We start from the raw sequence: 12,964 nt of genomic DNA, 5'->3' as shown, positions 1-12,964 counted from the left end.
CTGCCTTCCCTTCACCTGAGGTTTATGTTATGTCCTAGACTTAAGACAGGACACCCCCCCTCTCAAGAGGTTCATAGTGAAGTTCAGGAGAATCTAAGATAATAGGGTTTGGAATTTTATATAAATATTTTATATCAATTCATAGTAAGTTGATGCTTACTGAATGCTTGCTACACTTAAGTATAACCACATGTAGTAGACAGAAAACAGTTGTAGCTGCTCTTAGCTTGCTGAGACAGAAACCAGGAGGATCACCAAGGCCCTAAAGACAGAAAAGACCAGACTATGTGATGACTGAGCCGGGACTGGGAAGGGATTTGGCCACGTGGAGAGGGTAGGGAGAGGGTGCTCTGCGTAGAGGAGACAGCTTGGGCCACCGCCGCGCCCCTGAAGCACTGTGGCTAGTACAGTGTGGGTGGAACACTGGCTGGGAGCAGGACAGTTGTAGCCGTTGGAAATGAGAGTGACAAGGGTATACACTGAGACCGTATTCTGCAGGTCCTTGTTTGCTGGGCTGAGGGAGCTGTTTAATTCGACAGAGTACAACACAGTGAGAGATCTTGAGAAGATAAACATGAATAATGTTAGGACTTAGGGGCTGAAAGCATTTAAAAAATTATGGAAACGAATGCTTCATTTTTGTTAGGTCCAGAGAGTTTCGTTAAATCCCTTCCGGTGATAATACAACGAGTTGATGCCCTTTCAGATCCGCCAGGCTGCTACCCCAGGGTGCTGGCCACAGGTGAGAGGTCAGGACGGGTTCTAGTGCGAATGGGAAACAGGGGACCATCCGTGAAAAAGCCAGAGCGTCTAGGACAGGGAGGTAGAAAAGGTTTACATGAGCCGTATTTTGAGCCTGGGATACTAGAAAATGGTGATATGAATGGAAATAAGGAAATTAGAGGGGAAGTTGGTTGGGACTGTTTGTAGTAGAGAATATGGGGTGTGTCAGGGAGAGGCAAAGGGCTTAACTAAACATTACAGGCATTACAAGAGCATAGGTCTTTAATTTTTAGACTTTTACAAACCACCAGTGAAATGTAGTCATCTGAATGTAAACAGAAGTTTCACTTTTGTCAGTAGTATCTCCATTTTCACACGTATGTAGGAATGCAGAAAATCAAGGTTTTTAATCTAGAGCCTCAATAAGTGTAAATTATTTGGATCCAAGTTTTTCATGGCCTCCCTAAAAACTCACTTGGGTCTGTAATCTTCCCTGTTATAGTGCTTTCCCTGGAAACCATTGAAACACAACATTTTAAGATAGACTAAGGCTCCTCCTCTCTTGTAGTAGAATTCCAAGTAATTTCATTTGTAATTGAATTATGACTTAATTTTACTTTTAATTAAAAAATTTTCCATTGAGGCCCTGGCTGGCTGGCTCAGTGGTAGAGCGTTGGTCCAGTGTGTGGAAATCCCGGGTTCAATTCCTGGCCAGGGCACACAGGGGAAGCACCCATCTGCTTTTCAACCCCTCCCCCTCTCCTTCCTCTCTATCTCTCTCTTCCCCTCTCGCAGCCAAGGCTCCATTGGAGCAAAGTTGGCCTGGGCGCTGAGGATGGCTCCATGGCCTCCGCCTCAGGCACTAGAATGGCTCCAGTTGCAACGGAGCAATGACCCAAATGGGCAGAGCATCACCCCCTGGTGGGCATGCCGGGTGGATTCCAGTTGGGCACGTGTGGAAGTCTGTCTCTCTGCCTCCCTGCTTCTCACTTCAGAAAAAGATAAATAAATAAATAAATAAATAAATAATTTTCCATTAATTTGAGAGAGAGAGAGAAGCATCAACTCGTTTTTCCACTTAGTTGTTTCATTCAGTTGTGCATTCATTGACTGCTTCTTATACATGCCCTGATCTGGTGTGGGACAATGCTCTATCCACAGAGCTACCCAGCCAAGGCTCAATTATAATTTTAAAAGTAGTCAACCTAGTCCCTAATTCCTCCCTGCAAACACTCCTTTATGTACCACTTTTAGGTTAGAGAGATGAAAATCGAAGTTGTCATTCCCCTCCCCGCACCCTGGGAACCCCTGTGGAATAAGCAGCTGTTTGTGTATAACCAGTTTACTCTGAGAAGTGATAACTTGGACACAGTCCTTTCCTCTCTTCCTTTTGTCATATCTTTTTTTTTTTTTTTGTATTTTTCTGAAGCTGGAAACAGGGAGAGACAGTCAGACAGACTCCCGCATGCGCCCAACCGGGATCCACCCGGCACGCCCACCAGGGGCGATGCTCTGCCCACCAGGGGGCGATGCTCTGCCCCTCCGGGGCGTTGCTCTGCCGCGACCAGAGCCACTCTAGCGCCTGGGGCAGAGGCCAAGGAGCCATCCCCAGCGTCCAGGCCATCTTTGCTCCAATGGAGCCTTGGCTGCGGGAGGGGAAGAGAGAGACAGAGAGGAAGGAGGGGGTGGGGATAGAGAAGCAAATGAGCGCTTCTCCTATGTGCCCTGGCCGGGAATCGAACCCTGGTCCCCCGCACGCCAGGCCGACGCTCTACCACTAAGCCAACCGGCCAGGGCCTTTTTTTTTTTTTTTTTTTTGAGAGAGAGAGAGAGAGAGAAGGAAGAGAAAGGAAGGGAGAGAGAGAGAAGCATCAACTTGCTGTTCCATTTAGTTGTGTACACATTGATTGCTTCTCATAAATGTCTTGACCAGGGCTCATACCAGCACCCTTGGGAACCAGCCAGTGACCCCAGGATTGAAATGACATAGTTATATCCTGTGGCTTAGCAGTGGCTGTAGACTCTATAATCTTCATACAACATCAGGTGGTTAACTCTTTCGTGTACGGACATGAAATTTCTGGCAGACCAATACTGGTCCATGGACTGGTGATTGAAAAACACTGTCCTAGAGTATTGGACCAGATTTCATTCTGTCTCGATGACAGTGAAATTAGCTAATGTCTCCCTTGTCACAATCTCCTCTAGGGAAATCCTGAATGCATGGTAGAGGAGGCTCATGGGTTGCCAAAGTATTGTGTTATTGGACTGGGAATAAAAAGATCTGTCCCAAAAGGGTGTTTCTAATATATATTGCATAATTTAAAAAAGAATTAATGTGTAGTTTTAAAACTAGAGGCATCAACTGATTTGAAGAATCTGTTGAGATTAATTAGTAAATTCATAAAGCCACTATGGAAAACAGTATGGAGATTTTGCAAAAAATTAAAATAGAGCTTCCACATGATATAGCATTTCCACTTCTGGGTATTTATCTGAAGAAAACAAAAAGACTAATTCGAGAAGACATATGCACTTCTGTGTTCATTGCAACATTATTTATAATAGCCAAGATATAGAAGCAACCAGATATTCATCAATAGATGAACAGATAAAGAAGATATGATACACACACACATATAAAATAGAATATTATTCAGCAATAAAAAAGAATATAACAAAATGAATGAACCTAGAGGGTATTATGCTAAGTGAAATAAGTCAGAGAAAGACTAATACCATATGATGTCACTTCTATGTGGAATCTAAAAAAATTAAAACAAGTGAATAAACAAAATAAAAAGAATAGTGTGCCTGTTTATAGATTATATCTATATATGTATAACCTATACATATAGGTATATAACCTATATATAAATATATAATATCTATGTATAACCTACTCAACCCTCACAGACACAGTGATCTCGTTAGTGAAGGTCTCCTCTTACAGTCAACATCAATTGCTCCCCTGTCCTTCATATAGACAGCACTTTATTATTATTAATTTTTTCTTTTCTTTTTTCCCCTTATTTTACAAGTGAGAAGAGGAGAGGTAGAGAGACAGACTCCTGCATGCGCTCTAACCAGGATCCACCTGACAACTTAGTCTGGGACCGATGCTCTGCCCATCTTGGGCCATGCTCACAACTGAACTATTTTTAGCACCTGAGGCGGAGGCTCAATGGAGCCATCCTCAGTGCCTAGGACCAATGTACTTGAACCAACTGAGCCATGGCTGCGGAGGAGAGAGAGAGAAAGAGGGAGAGAGAGAGGGAAGAAGGGAGCAGGAGGGATGGAGAAACAAATGGTCACTTCTCCTGTGTGCCCTTACTGGGAATTGAACCTGGGACATCCACATGCTGGGCTGATGCTCTACCACTGAGCCAACCGACCAGGGCTGGCTCTTTATTATTTTTTAAAGTTTTTTTTTGTGATGAAAAGTTTCAAACATACATTAAGAGATTATATGTAATAAAACCCCATATGTTCACCTTACTTTATAATTAATAACATTTTGCCGTATTTGCTTTATCTGTTATTTTGCTGAACTATTTTATAGCAAATACTGGATATCATGACATTTAACCCCTAAATATATCAGTTAGGTTTTCTAAAAGATTAGGGCATATTTTTATGTAATCACCAAGGGTATATACTTCTTTAATATTTTGACATAGTCCATATTCATATTTATTCAATCAATCTGCAAACCACAGCATTTGAGTGTTTGCACTCACCACGGTCTTTTTCAGTTATATTTAATTGCTTGCCTTTCTTCCTTCCCTACTAGACTGTGAACTGCTTGAGGGTAAGGACATTGTGTTACATATTTCCTCTTCCCTCCTTACAGTACCTAGTGAGACTTGCCCGGGCCGGGTGTCCCGTACACTAGTGCAGGACTAGCTGACTTGACTGATGGACGTGGTACTGATTCCTGATTGATGCTCTATTGCAGATATCTGCCTTTCAACTTTATTTGATTGAAAAAAAAAGAGTAACTTCTTCATGGTACTCAGGATATAAGTAGAGACTTAGTAAAACAAAACAAAACAGCGAGTATTTAAATCTGATTAAAATACTACTATAGGCCTGACCTGTGGTGGCGCAGTGGATAAAGCGTCAACCTGGAACACTGAGGTTGCCAGTTCAAAACCTTGGGCTTGCATGGTCAAGGCACATGTGGGAGTTGATGCTTCCTGCTCCTCCCCCTTCTCTCTCTCTCTCTCTCTCTCTCCTCTCTAAAAATCAATAAATAAAATATTAAAAAAAATACTACTGTAAAAAGGTGAGCTGCCAAACATTACGACCCTGCTGTGCCACATGAGGGTGGACTGGCCATGGCATTACCCGGATGATGGGTCAGTGGTCGTGGTCCTTTCCAGATCTTTGTGAAAGGTGCCTTGTTTTTAAAAGGCGCGCTCTTTTGTACGTGTATCTGGACGCCCTTCAGGGGGAGTGCTAGAAGTTGGACAGGGTGCGTCATGCTGTAAACAGAGTGCACAGATTGTGAGGTGCTGGCTGGGGGACCTGCGTAGCTCTCCAGAGTTGTGAAGCTGTTCTCAATCAACTTTTACAAAAATGGGCAAATTGGGTCACGTCGCAGCGGCAAGTTTATTTTTATAAAAATGTTCACATACCACAATCTTCATGCACCAGTTTCAGATGTATAATTTTTCTAAAGCAGAAGTGCTGGTGTCGGTATTACTAACTTTCACCGTGAGGTGGTGGCCCCTGGCTGGAGGGAGCTGGGCGTGGGAGAACGGGACAGTTAGCCGGACCATTGCTTAATGGCCCGACAGTTCCTCATGGGTCTGGGCTCCAGGGATGTGGGACTGCTGTGACCTTTTGATTGAGCTTTCTTCTGGTGCCCCTGAATTTATTGCAACAAAAGTCATATTCAGCCAAACACACTCAACTTTTTGAGAAAAAAAAATTGTTCTGAAACCTTTTTTTTTTTTTTCATTATAAATTCACTTTTGATCATGATTTCCCCTGAATGACTGATATTACACTGTTAACAATCTAAAATGGGCTTGTTAGCAGTGGGAGGGGAGAGAGTCCTGGACCAACAATCAGAAAACCTTAGTTCTAATCCTGCCACTATGTGACTTTGGGTAAATCACTTCCCCTCCCAGGGGCTCAGGGTCCTCATCCACGGAAACAGTACACGGCTCTAAAATTCGGTCTAAATTGTTTCTGTTGTCATTTTTACCTCTGTGATTCGAAATGACTTGCAAAAATGCTTAAGAATTATAGTGACAAAATGGGACTCTTTCAGAAAACAAGCAAGCAAGCAAGCTTTCGCTTGAATGTCCTGCAAGGAAATTTCTTAGGAAGCACTAATCAAGGTTGATTTCTTTTTTTCTTTTTCTATTTTTATTGAGAGGCGGGGAGGCAGAGAGCCAGACTCCTGCATGTATCCTGATCAGGATCCACCCGGCCAGCCCACTATGGGGTGATGCTCTGCCCATCTGGGGCCGTTACTCTGTTGCTTGGCAACCGAGCTATTTTAGTGCCTGAGGCAAGGGCATGGTGCCCTCCTCACCACCTGGGGGCAACTTGTTCGAATGAACCATGTCTGCAAGAGGAGGAAAGGGGGAAGAGAAAGAGAGAGAGAGAGAGAAGGGTGGGGATGGGAGGGGTGGAAAAGCAGATGGTTGCTTCTCCTGTGTACCCTGACTGGGAATCAAACCCTGAATTTCCATATGCTGGACCAACGCTCTACCGCTGAGCCAACAGGCCAGGGCCACACAGCTGCTTTCTAAAGAAAGGCTTTGCCCACTGGATTCACTAGACTGCCAAATAAGAAGAGAAGAGGTCTTCTCCATGGGGGGAGATAGTGTTGTAATTTGGTTTTCTCTCAACTAAGATATTCATCTAAAAGAGGAAAATATTCATTCATTCATTTATTACCTAAATATTTATTGAGCACCTACTGTATGTGCAGGCACTGACTAGGTTGTGAGGATACAGCTATAAAGAAGAGAGAGCTGAGGAGCCAAATAATTCCACACGCTAATTACTGATGGTGGTAACAGCCATATAGGGAAGGAACAGAGGGTGTGCTTGAGAGGGAGGAAAGGACTCCGGGTGCAGCAAGCAGACGAGACCTCTCCTAGGAGGTGCTGTTCACCCTGAGGCCCAAGGGGTGAGAGGGAGCGGGCTATGCAGAAAATCTGGAGGGAGCATTTTAGAAATATGGGAAGGTGCCGGGATAAGAAACTAAAGGGAGACAGTGTCAGATGACTGGAGCGAGATAATGGGTTCCTGGACTAGGTGGTACCGTTGGAAATGAGAGAACTGTTTAGATTTGAGATACGTTTTCAAGATGGAAATGACAAGTCTCAGTAACAGATTAAATGTGGGGAGTGAGGAATAAGGGGGCATTGAGGAAATGTTTGGGTGTTTGTCTAAAGCAGGGGTAGTCAACCTTTTTATACCTACCGCCCACTTCTGTATCTCTGTTAGTAGTAGAATTTTCTAACCGCCCACCGGTTCCACATTAATGGTGATTTATTAAGTAGGAAAGTAACTTTACTTTATAAAATTTATAAAGCAGAGTTACAGCAAGTTAAAGCATATAATAATAATTACTTACCAAGGACTTTATGTTGGATTTTCGCTAAGTTTGGCAGAATAAATCTTTATAGAACAACTTACTATAGTTAAATCTATCTTTTTATTTATACTTTGGTTGCTCTGCTACTGCCCACCATGAAAGCTGGAATGCCCACTAGTGGGCGGTAGGGACCAGGTTGACTACCACTGGTCTAAAGTGACCAAGTGGCTGGTGCCATTTACTGAGATAGTGGGGGGACTCTTAGGGGAGGAATAAGGAGGGGTTTTTTTTGGGGGGGGTAGTAGAATAAAGAATTTTGTCTTAAATATGCTTCATTTAAGATACCTTTGAGACATTGCAGGGGAAGTCAAGTAGGCAGGGAGATACATATATCTGAAACTCAGGGCAAAGGTCAAAGCTTACCCCAGAAGTATGGGGAGTCATTGGCTTGAGTAGGTGGCATTGACCACATGGGGCTGATATTGTAGTGCAGCGGTTCTCAACCTGTGGGTCGCGACCCCGGCGGGGGGGTCGAATGACCAAAACACAGGGGTCGCCGAAAGCCATTGGAAAATACATATTTATTATACAATACATTTTTAAATAAAATATTTATTTCCGATGGCTTTGGGCGAACCCTGTGTTTTGGTCGTTCGACCCCCCGCTGGGGTCGTGACCCACAGGTTCAGAACCACTGTTGTAGTGAGTAATGATCTCTACCTCAGCTGTCCATTGGACTCACTTCTGATTTAATTGAACTGATATTCTTCAAAGCTTTCTAGAGGATTTTCTTATCCGGCTACGGTGGAAGAGCCACTGCTCAAGGGAAAGTTGTCTACGGCCATACCACCCTGAACGCGCCCGATCTCGTCTCAAGGGAAAGGATACACCTGGAGAAGAGTCTCTAGGTGGCCCTGGCTCGGCCTGGCGTGTGGAAGTCCCGGTTCAATTCCCAGTCAGGACATACAGGAGAAGTGAACATCTGCTTTTCCACCCACCCCCTTCTTCCTTCTAGCTCTCTCTCTCTTCCTTTCCTATAGCCATGGCTTGAATGGTTTTAGCAAGTTGACCCTGGAAGCCCAGTAGGGGGCTTGCCACGTAGATTTTGGTCAGGGCGCATATGGGAATCTGTCTCTCTGCCTCCTGCTTCTCAGAACTTAATAAATAATAATAAAAAAAAGAGGCTCTAGGACTGAGCTTTTATGTAGTCTTCAGCACCACACAAGGGTTTCCCACTCTTCATACTGTTGTCCTGCTGGGAAGATCCCGTCTGTGGCTCTTTGGCTGTGGGTTGCTTCTCCCTGCGCCGGGGCAGACTACCCTGTCCTTGATTTGAGCCGGTGTGCCCTTTGTCTTCCGTGCTCTCGGTTTCTGAGGGGCTCGCTCGGGCGCCGAGGGCTGAACTGCATCGTCCTTCAGCCGGTCATTCGCGTGTTACCCCGATGGGGTCTAGTGGTAGTGGGTACTTGTTGCGCTGGAAAGACGGAGAACCTGTCCCGCTTCTGTTGGTCGTTGTACTGGAAGGATGTCGTTGTGGTGGGTTGTGGTGGTGGCTGTGCAGGGGGAGACACCCACTAGGAAAAACCCAGGTGTTTTTTTGTGTCTGCGCAGCCACAGATAGATGTCCCCTGAATTACTCCAGGGTGTTCATAGCTACTTGGTAGCTCATCTTCAAAGATCAATTTCTGAAAGGTCACCGAGGCTTTTTAAAATTTCACCTGCTCTTAAATTTGTCACACTTGTCAGTGTTTCTCGAGCTCTTTATTTTTGCCTCTAACCTCCTGTTACTCCCCTGAAGCAGCAGGCTCGGGGAAAATAGTGTCCTCACACATCCATGTACTGAGCTCAAACCTCGCACGGCCTCCGTGAAAACCTAATGAAAAGGCTGTAGAAAGCAGAGGCAAAGCTTATTAAGTTTTCTTGTGGCCCACGGCCCACATAAAGTCCCACTGTATAAAGGAACCATGCAAGAGTTTGTAGCCCTCCCCTTAGCCCTCAGGGAACCTGCCCTTCCAAAAATATGGCCTATTAAAAAAAATAACTTCCAGGGACAATTCCATAAGCTTTCTTGTTAATGTTTACAGCTGTATCAACACCGCACCGATACTTTTTTGTATGTATGCGAGGAACAGAATCCACAGATTGAACTGTGACAAGGCCTATATAATTCCCTACTCGTGAAACTAGTTAGACACAGCAAGATGTATTGATGGAAGTTTGTTTAGGGTAATGGGTGAGCTATTAACTTTGTAATTGAATCCTTGCTGCTGCTTCGACTTGCTTTGAAAACCGGCCTTGACACTTCACAGGGCTTAGTCCTCTGGTGCCTCACTTGGTGGAGCTGGATTCTTTTCAGTCCGCCCTAGCAGCCAGGAGAGGAAGGGAAGAGAACGCTAGGATGCCAGCGTTGGTGGAGCCACGCAAGGAGTGGAGAGCTTGGTCCACCGAGACAAGAGCTGTATCCTGGCCTAGGACGAGCTCATCAGTATCTGAGGACCACCTCTAGGGCTCAGTGCTTCATCTGCGAACACCTTACTTCCTGGGGCCTAGGAGCTGTTTGGGGGTCATCTTGAAAGGTTCTTTAGAATTCTAAAATCTATTTGTAATCTGGACAAAAAGCCATGAGTGGCGGGGGACACAGCAAACAACACACAGTGAGTTTCCGCCCCTTTCTCTCCTGGTCTTAGTCCCTCTGTGAGAGCAGATGCCCCCCACTTGCACCGGCAGGAAATGGGGTGGTGGGTGCATTTCAGTTAATGGGTCTAGTTGGAGCATGTTTGGCCGAGGAGGCGCTACACTCATATTACCAAGCCTTGGCTTCCTGTCTGTTTTCTTTGGGCTGGGTAGGCAATGAAAAAGGAGACAGGAAAATACATTTGGGGGCAAATAAAATAAGGAATTTGTCTTATGAAGACAGCTTATAGTTGGGAAATTCTAATGTTCAGCTTAACCCTATCCTGATAGAGTCCTCTTGTCCTGTACGGAATGGGAGATGAGGGGTTCTTGCTGCCCATTGTCTATACCGGCGCATTCTTGAAGGTTCTTCAAAATTCTCCTGCAAGGTTGTTTCTTTTTTCTTTTATGAACATCAATCCTCATTCCCTTAACCAAAGGGCAAATTCTTATTCTAGTCTTCTGAATGGCTATTAAAATAAGCTTCCACCACTTAACATTTTACTGAAATGTTGGGGCAACATCCTAGGGCCTCGCTGGCATGGGGAAGGAGGAGCAGGACGGGTGGGAGAAGGATCCCACCGTGTATTCCCGTTTGTATGTTAGGCATCATCGCACTCGCTCACCCTGGCACCTGTGCAGGTTCACACTTAACTAGTGTCGCACCTAGACAGTACTATAAATATGATTCGATGATTTTTTGTAAAGAAGTCTTGGTTATCTTTTAATTTGTGTTTTTCTTTTTAATGTTTAGAATTTCCTTGGATTTTAGACTTGAATAAACTAGAAGAGAGACAAAGGTTTTTTTTGTTTTTGTTTTTTTTTAAAAAAAATAATGGATTCTCACATTCACATGGTTACCCCAAGGGTATTTTCTGATTCCTTTACTAAACCACAGTACTAGATTTAACATAAGAACGTGTTCTCTGCAATTTAATCATGCTTTCCTGCTTTGGCGTATCAGAAAATATCCAGATTCCTCAAGTTTCCTTGCCTGTGTTTCTGCATTTTTCTCTTAAGGGGTTCTAGGATTGAGTTTTAATTTTTGCAGATTAGAGTCTCAATAAGGTATTAATTGTGATATAAAATAAAGTCACTATGGTCATCATGGAAATGTCCCTTTGACGAATGTGTTGGTCCCTGTCCCTGCCCCAACTTGGGGACAGTAGGTGCACATGCACAGACTCCCTGGACTTGCAGGGGAGGGGTGTCCCTCCTGAACTACGAGAGCACACCCCAGACACGCTGAGAGGGCCGCGGGAGGCACCCAGAGAGGCCCCCTCGTGTGCCAGCACCCCCGCCTCCCTGCCGATGCCTGGCTCTGAGTCACCCTCTGGGACCCTCAGCTCTCCAGCTATAGAACAGAACTAGGAATGCTTTGCTGCTCGATGATGCCTATAAAGCAATTTGTAACGGAAGGCTTTATATATAGACGCTTCATTATGAATACCGGTATCAATAATTCCTTGGCTTAAACCCCCAGTATGTATGTTCACATATCTATTTAGCATGGTCAATTGTTCAGCTAATTAATATGCTTTTATTTTATGATTTGCTGTTTCCAGGGCACAGACAGAAGCTTGATGACTCTAAACCTAGTTTGTTCTCTGACCGCCTCAGTGATTTAGGGCGCATTCCTCATCCCAGTATGAGAGTAGGTGTCCCGCCTCAGAACCCACGGCCCTCCCTGAACTCTGCACCAAGTCCTTTTAATCCACAAGGACAGAGTCAGATTACAGGTAAGACAGACTCCTAGGTTTCACTTGCACAGGCTGGCAGGCTGGGGGAGAGGGGCTACCAGATGAGATGTGTGCACTTCAAGACTCCAGGCGCTGTGCAGCGGAGTTTAATTAAAGAATTAAGACTTGACACTGACCTTTTATTTATGAAAAAACGAATTCCACTATTCGATAACTTTGGGATCAAATATGGGTGAAGTTTCTGCTAATGGTGTATGCTATGGCCACGTCAGTCTGCACACTGGTAGAATGGTAATCACTATGCTGTCTGGGAGAATAATGTTTGGTACTGTTTCTATATTGTGTCCAGGTGGTGCAGGGGATAACATTCACACCCTCACTATTAGACAATGAGAGTTACTGTCTCAGATTTGGGCTTAAATATCTTATATATGTATAACTGTTTTAAGTTTTCTTGAAAATTGCCCAGGGCTAACAGGAAGCCCTGATTGGTGAGGATGAGTCAAGGTCAACATGCGGCTGGCTCATCATGCAGACAAAACTTTCTTCTGGTTCACGGGTGGCTCTGGTTCCCCAAGCGACATTTCTCTTTATTCAGTTTAGTAAGCTGCTTATTTTACCTTTATTCTTAACAATTAACATCAACATTGCATTACAGACTAATTCACATTTGGCTCAGTAAGATGCCCAACATTTTTTATTTCAGCCCCTACTTGGAGGAAAACATCTTATTTTAGGACTAATCTGCTTGCTTTTAGGTCATGGGGACAAGAGAGTATGTTACTCATCCCAGATCTTTAACTTGAAGATCACAGGTATTGAGAGCCAGAAGAAACTGCATGGCATCTACAGATAGTCGCTGTTGTTGGCAGAAGTGGACTAGAATAGAGGGGAAAATAACTCAAAACAAAATGTACAGTAAACTGTCAAAATGGATCTTTTTTCACGGTTAGGTTTTTGTCTATAGTGGTGAGTTTTGAGTGGCTTTAAATGGTTTATAAACATAATTATTTACAAATTAGATGACCCCCCCCTCCTCTCCTGACCATATTAGATATATGTCTTCTCAGATACTTACTTAGAATACATTCCTGTGGGTATATGAATATTAGTCTGAATGCATGAGTATGCCTGAGTACCTATTTTAAAAAATAATATAGAATTATAAAAATAAAATAGCTGAATACTCAAGAGAACCAGATATCTGCATCAGGGAAGAACCTTAGAGCTCTGTGAAGAATAGCCATGTCTTAGCCTAAATAAATCTCTAAATGTTAGTAGGTAGGAATCAAAAATTAAGGTGTTC

General features: G+C 44.0%; 1 protein-coding gene across 3 annotated transcripts in view; it reads left to right on the top strand.

The window, feature by feature from the left end:
* The window catches only part of RUNX2 (RUNX family transcription factor 2), a 135,207-nt gene that overhangs the window by 66,526 nt on the left and 55,717 nt on the right, over positions 1-12,964 (top strand). For 2 of the 3 annotated variants that reach the window (XM_066359288.1, XM_066359287.1), the window contains exon 4: positions 11,524-11,697. The exons of the other annotated variant lie outside the window; for it this stretch is intronic. In XM_066359288.1, the coding sequence (XP_066215385.1) occupies positions 11,524-11,697 (174 nt within the window). The remainder of the gene's footprint in view (positions 1-11,523; positions 11,698-12,964) is intronic. 3 annotated transcript variants of the gene reach the window in all.

The sequence above is a fragment of the Saccopteryx leptura genome, chromosome 1 (assembly GCF_036850995.1).
Source record: "Saccopteryx leptura isolate mSacLep1 chromosome 1, mSacLep1_pri_phased_curated, whole genome shotgun sequence".
Taxonomy (NCBI): Eukaryota; Metazoa; Chordata; class Mammalia; order Chiroptera; family Emballonuridae; genus Saccopteryx; species Saccopteryx leptura.
The sequence above is the reverse complement of the archived record's forward strand: the minus strand, read 5'-3'. Positions and strand labels throughout refer to the sequence as shown.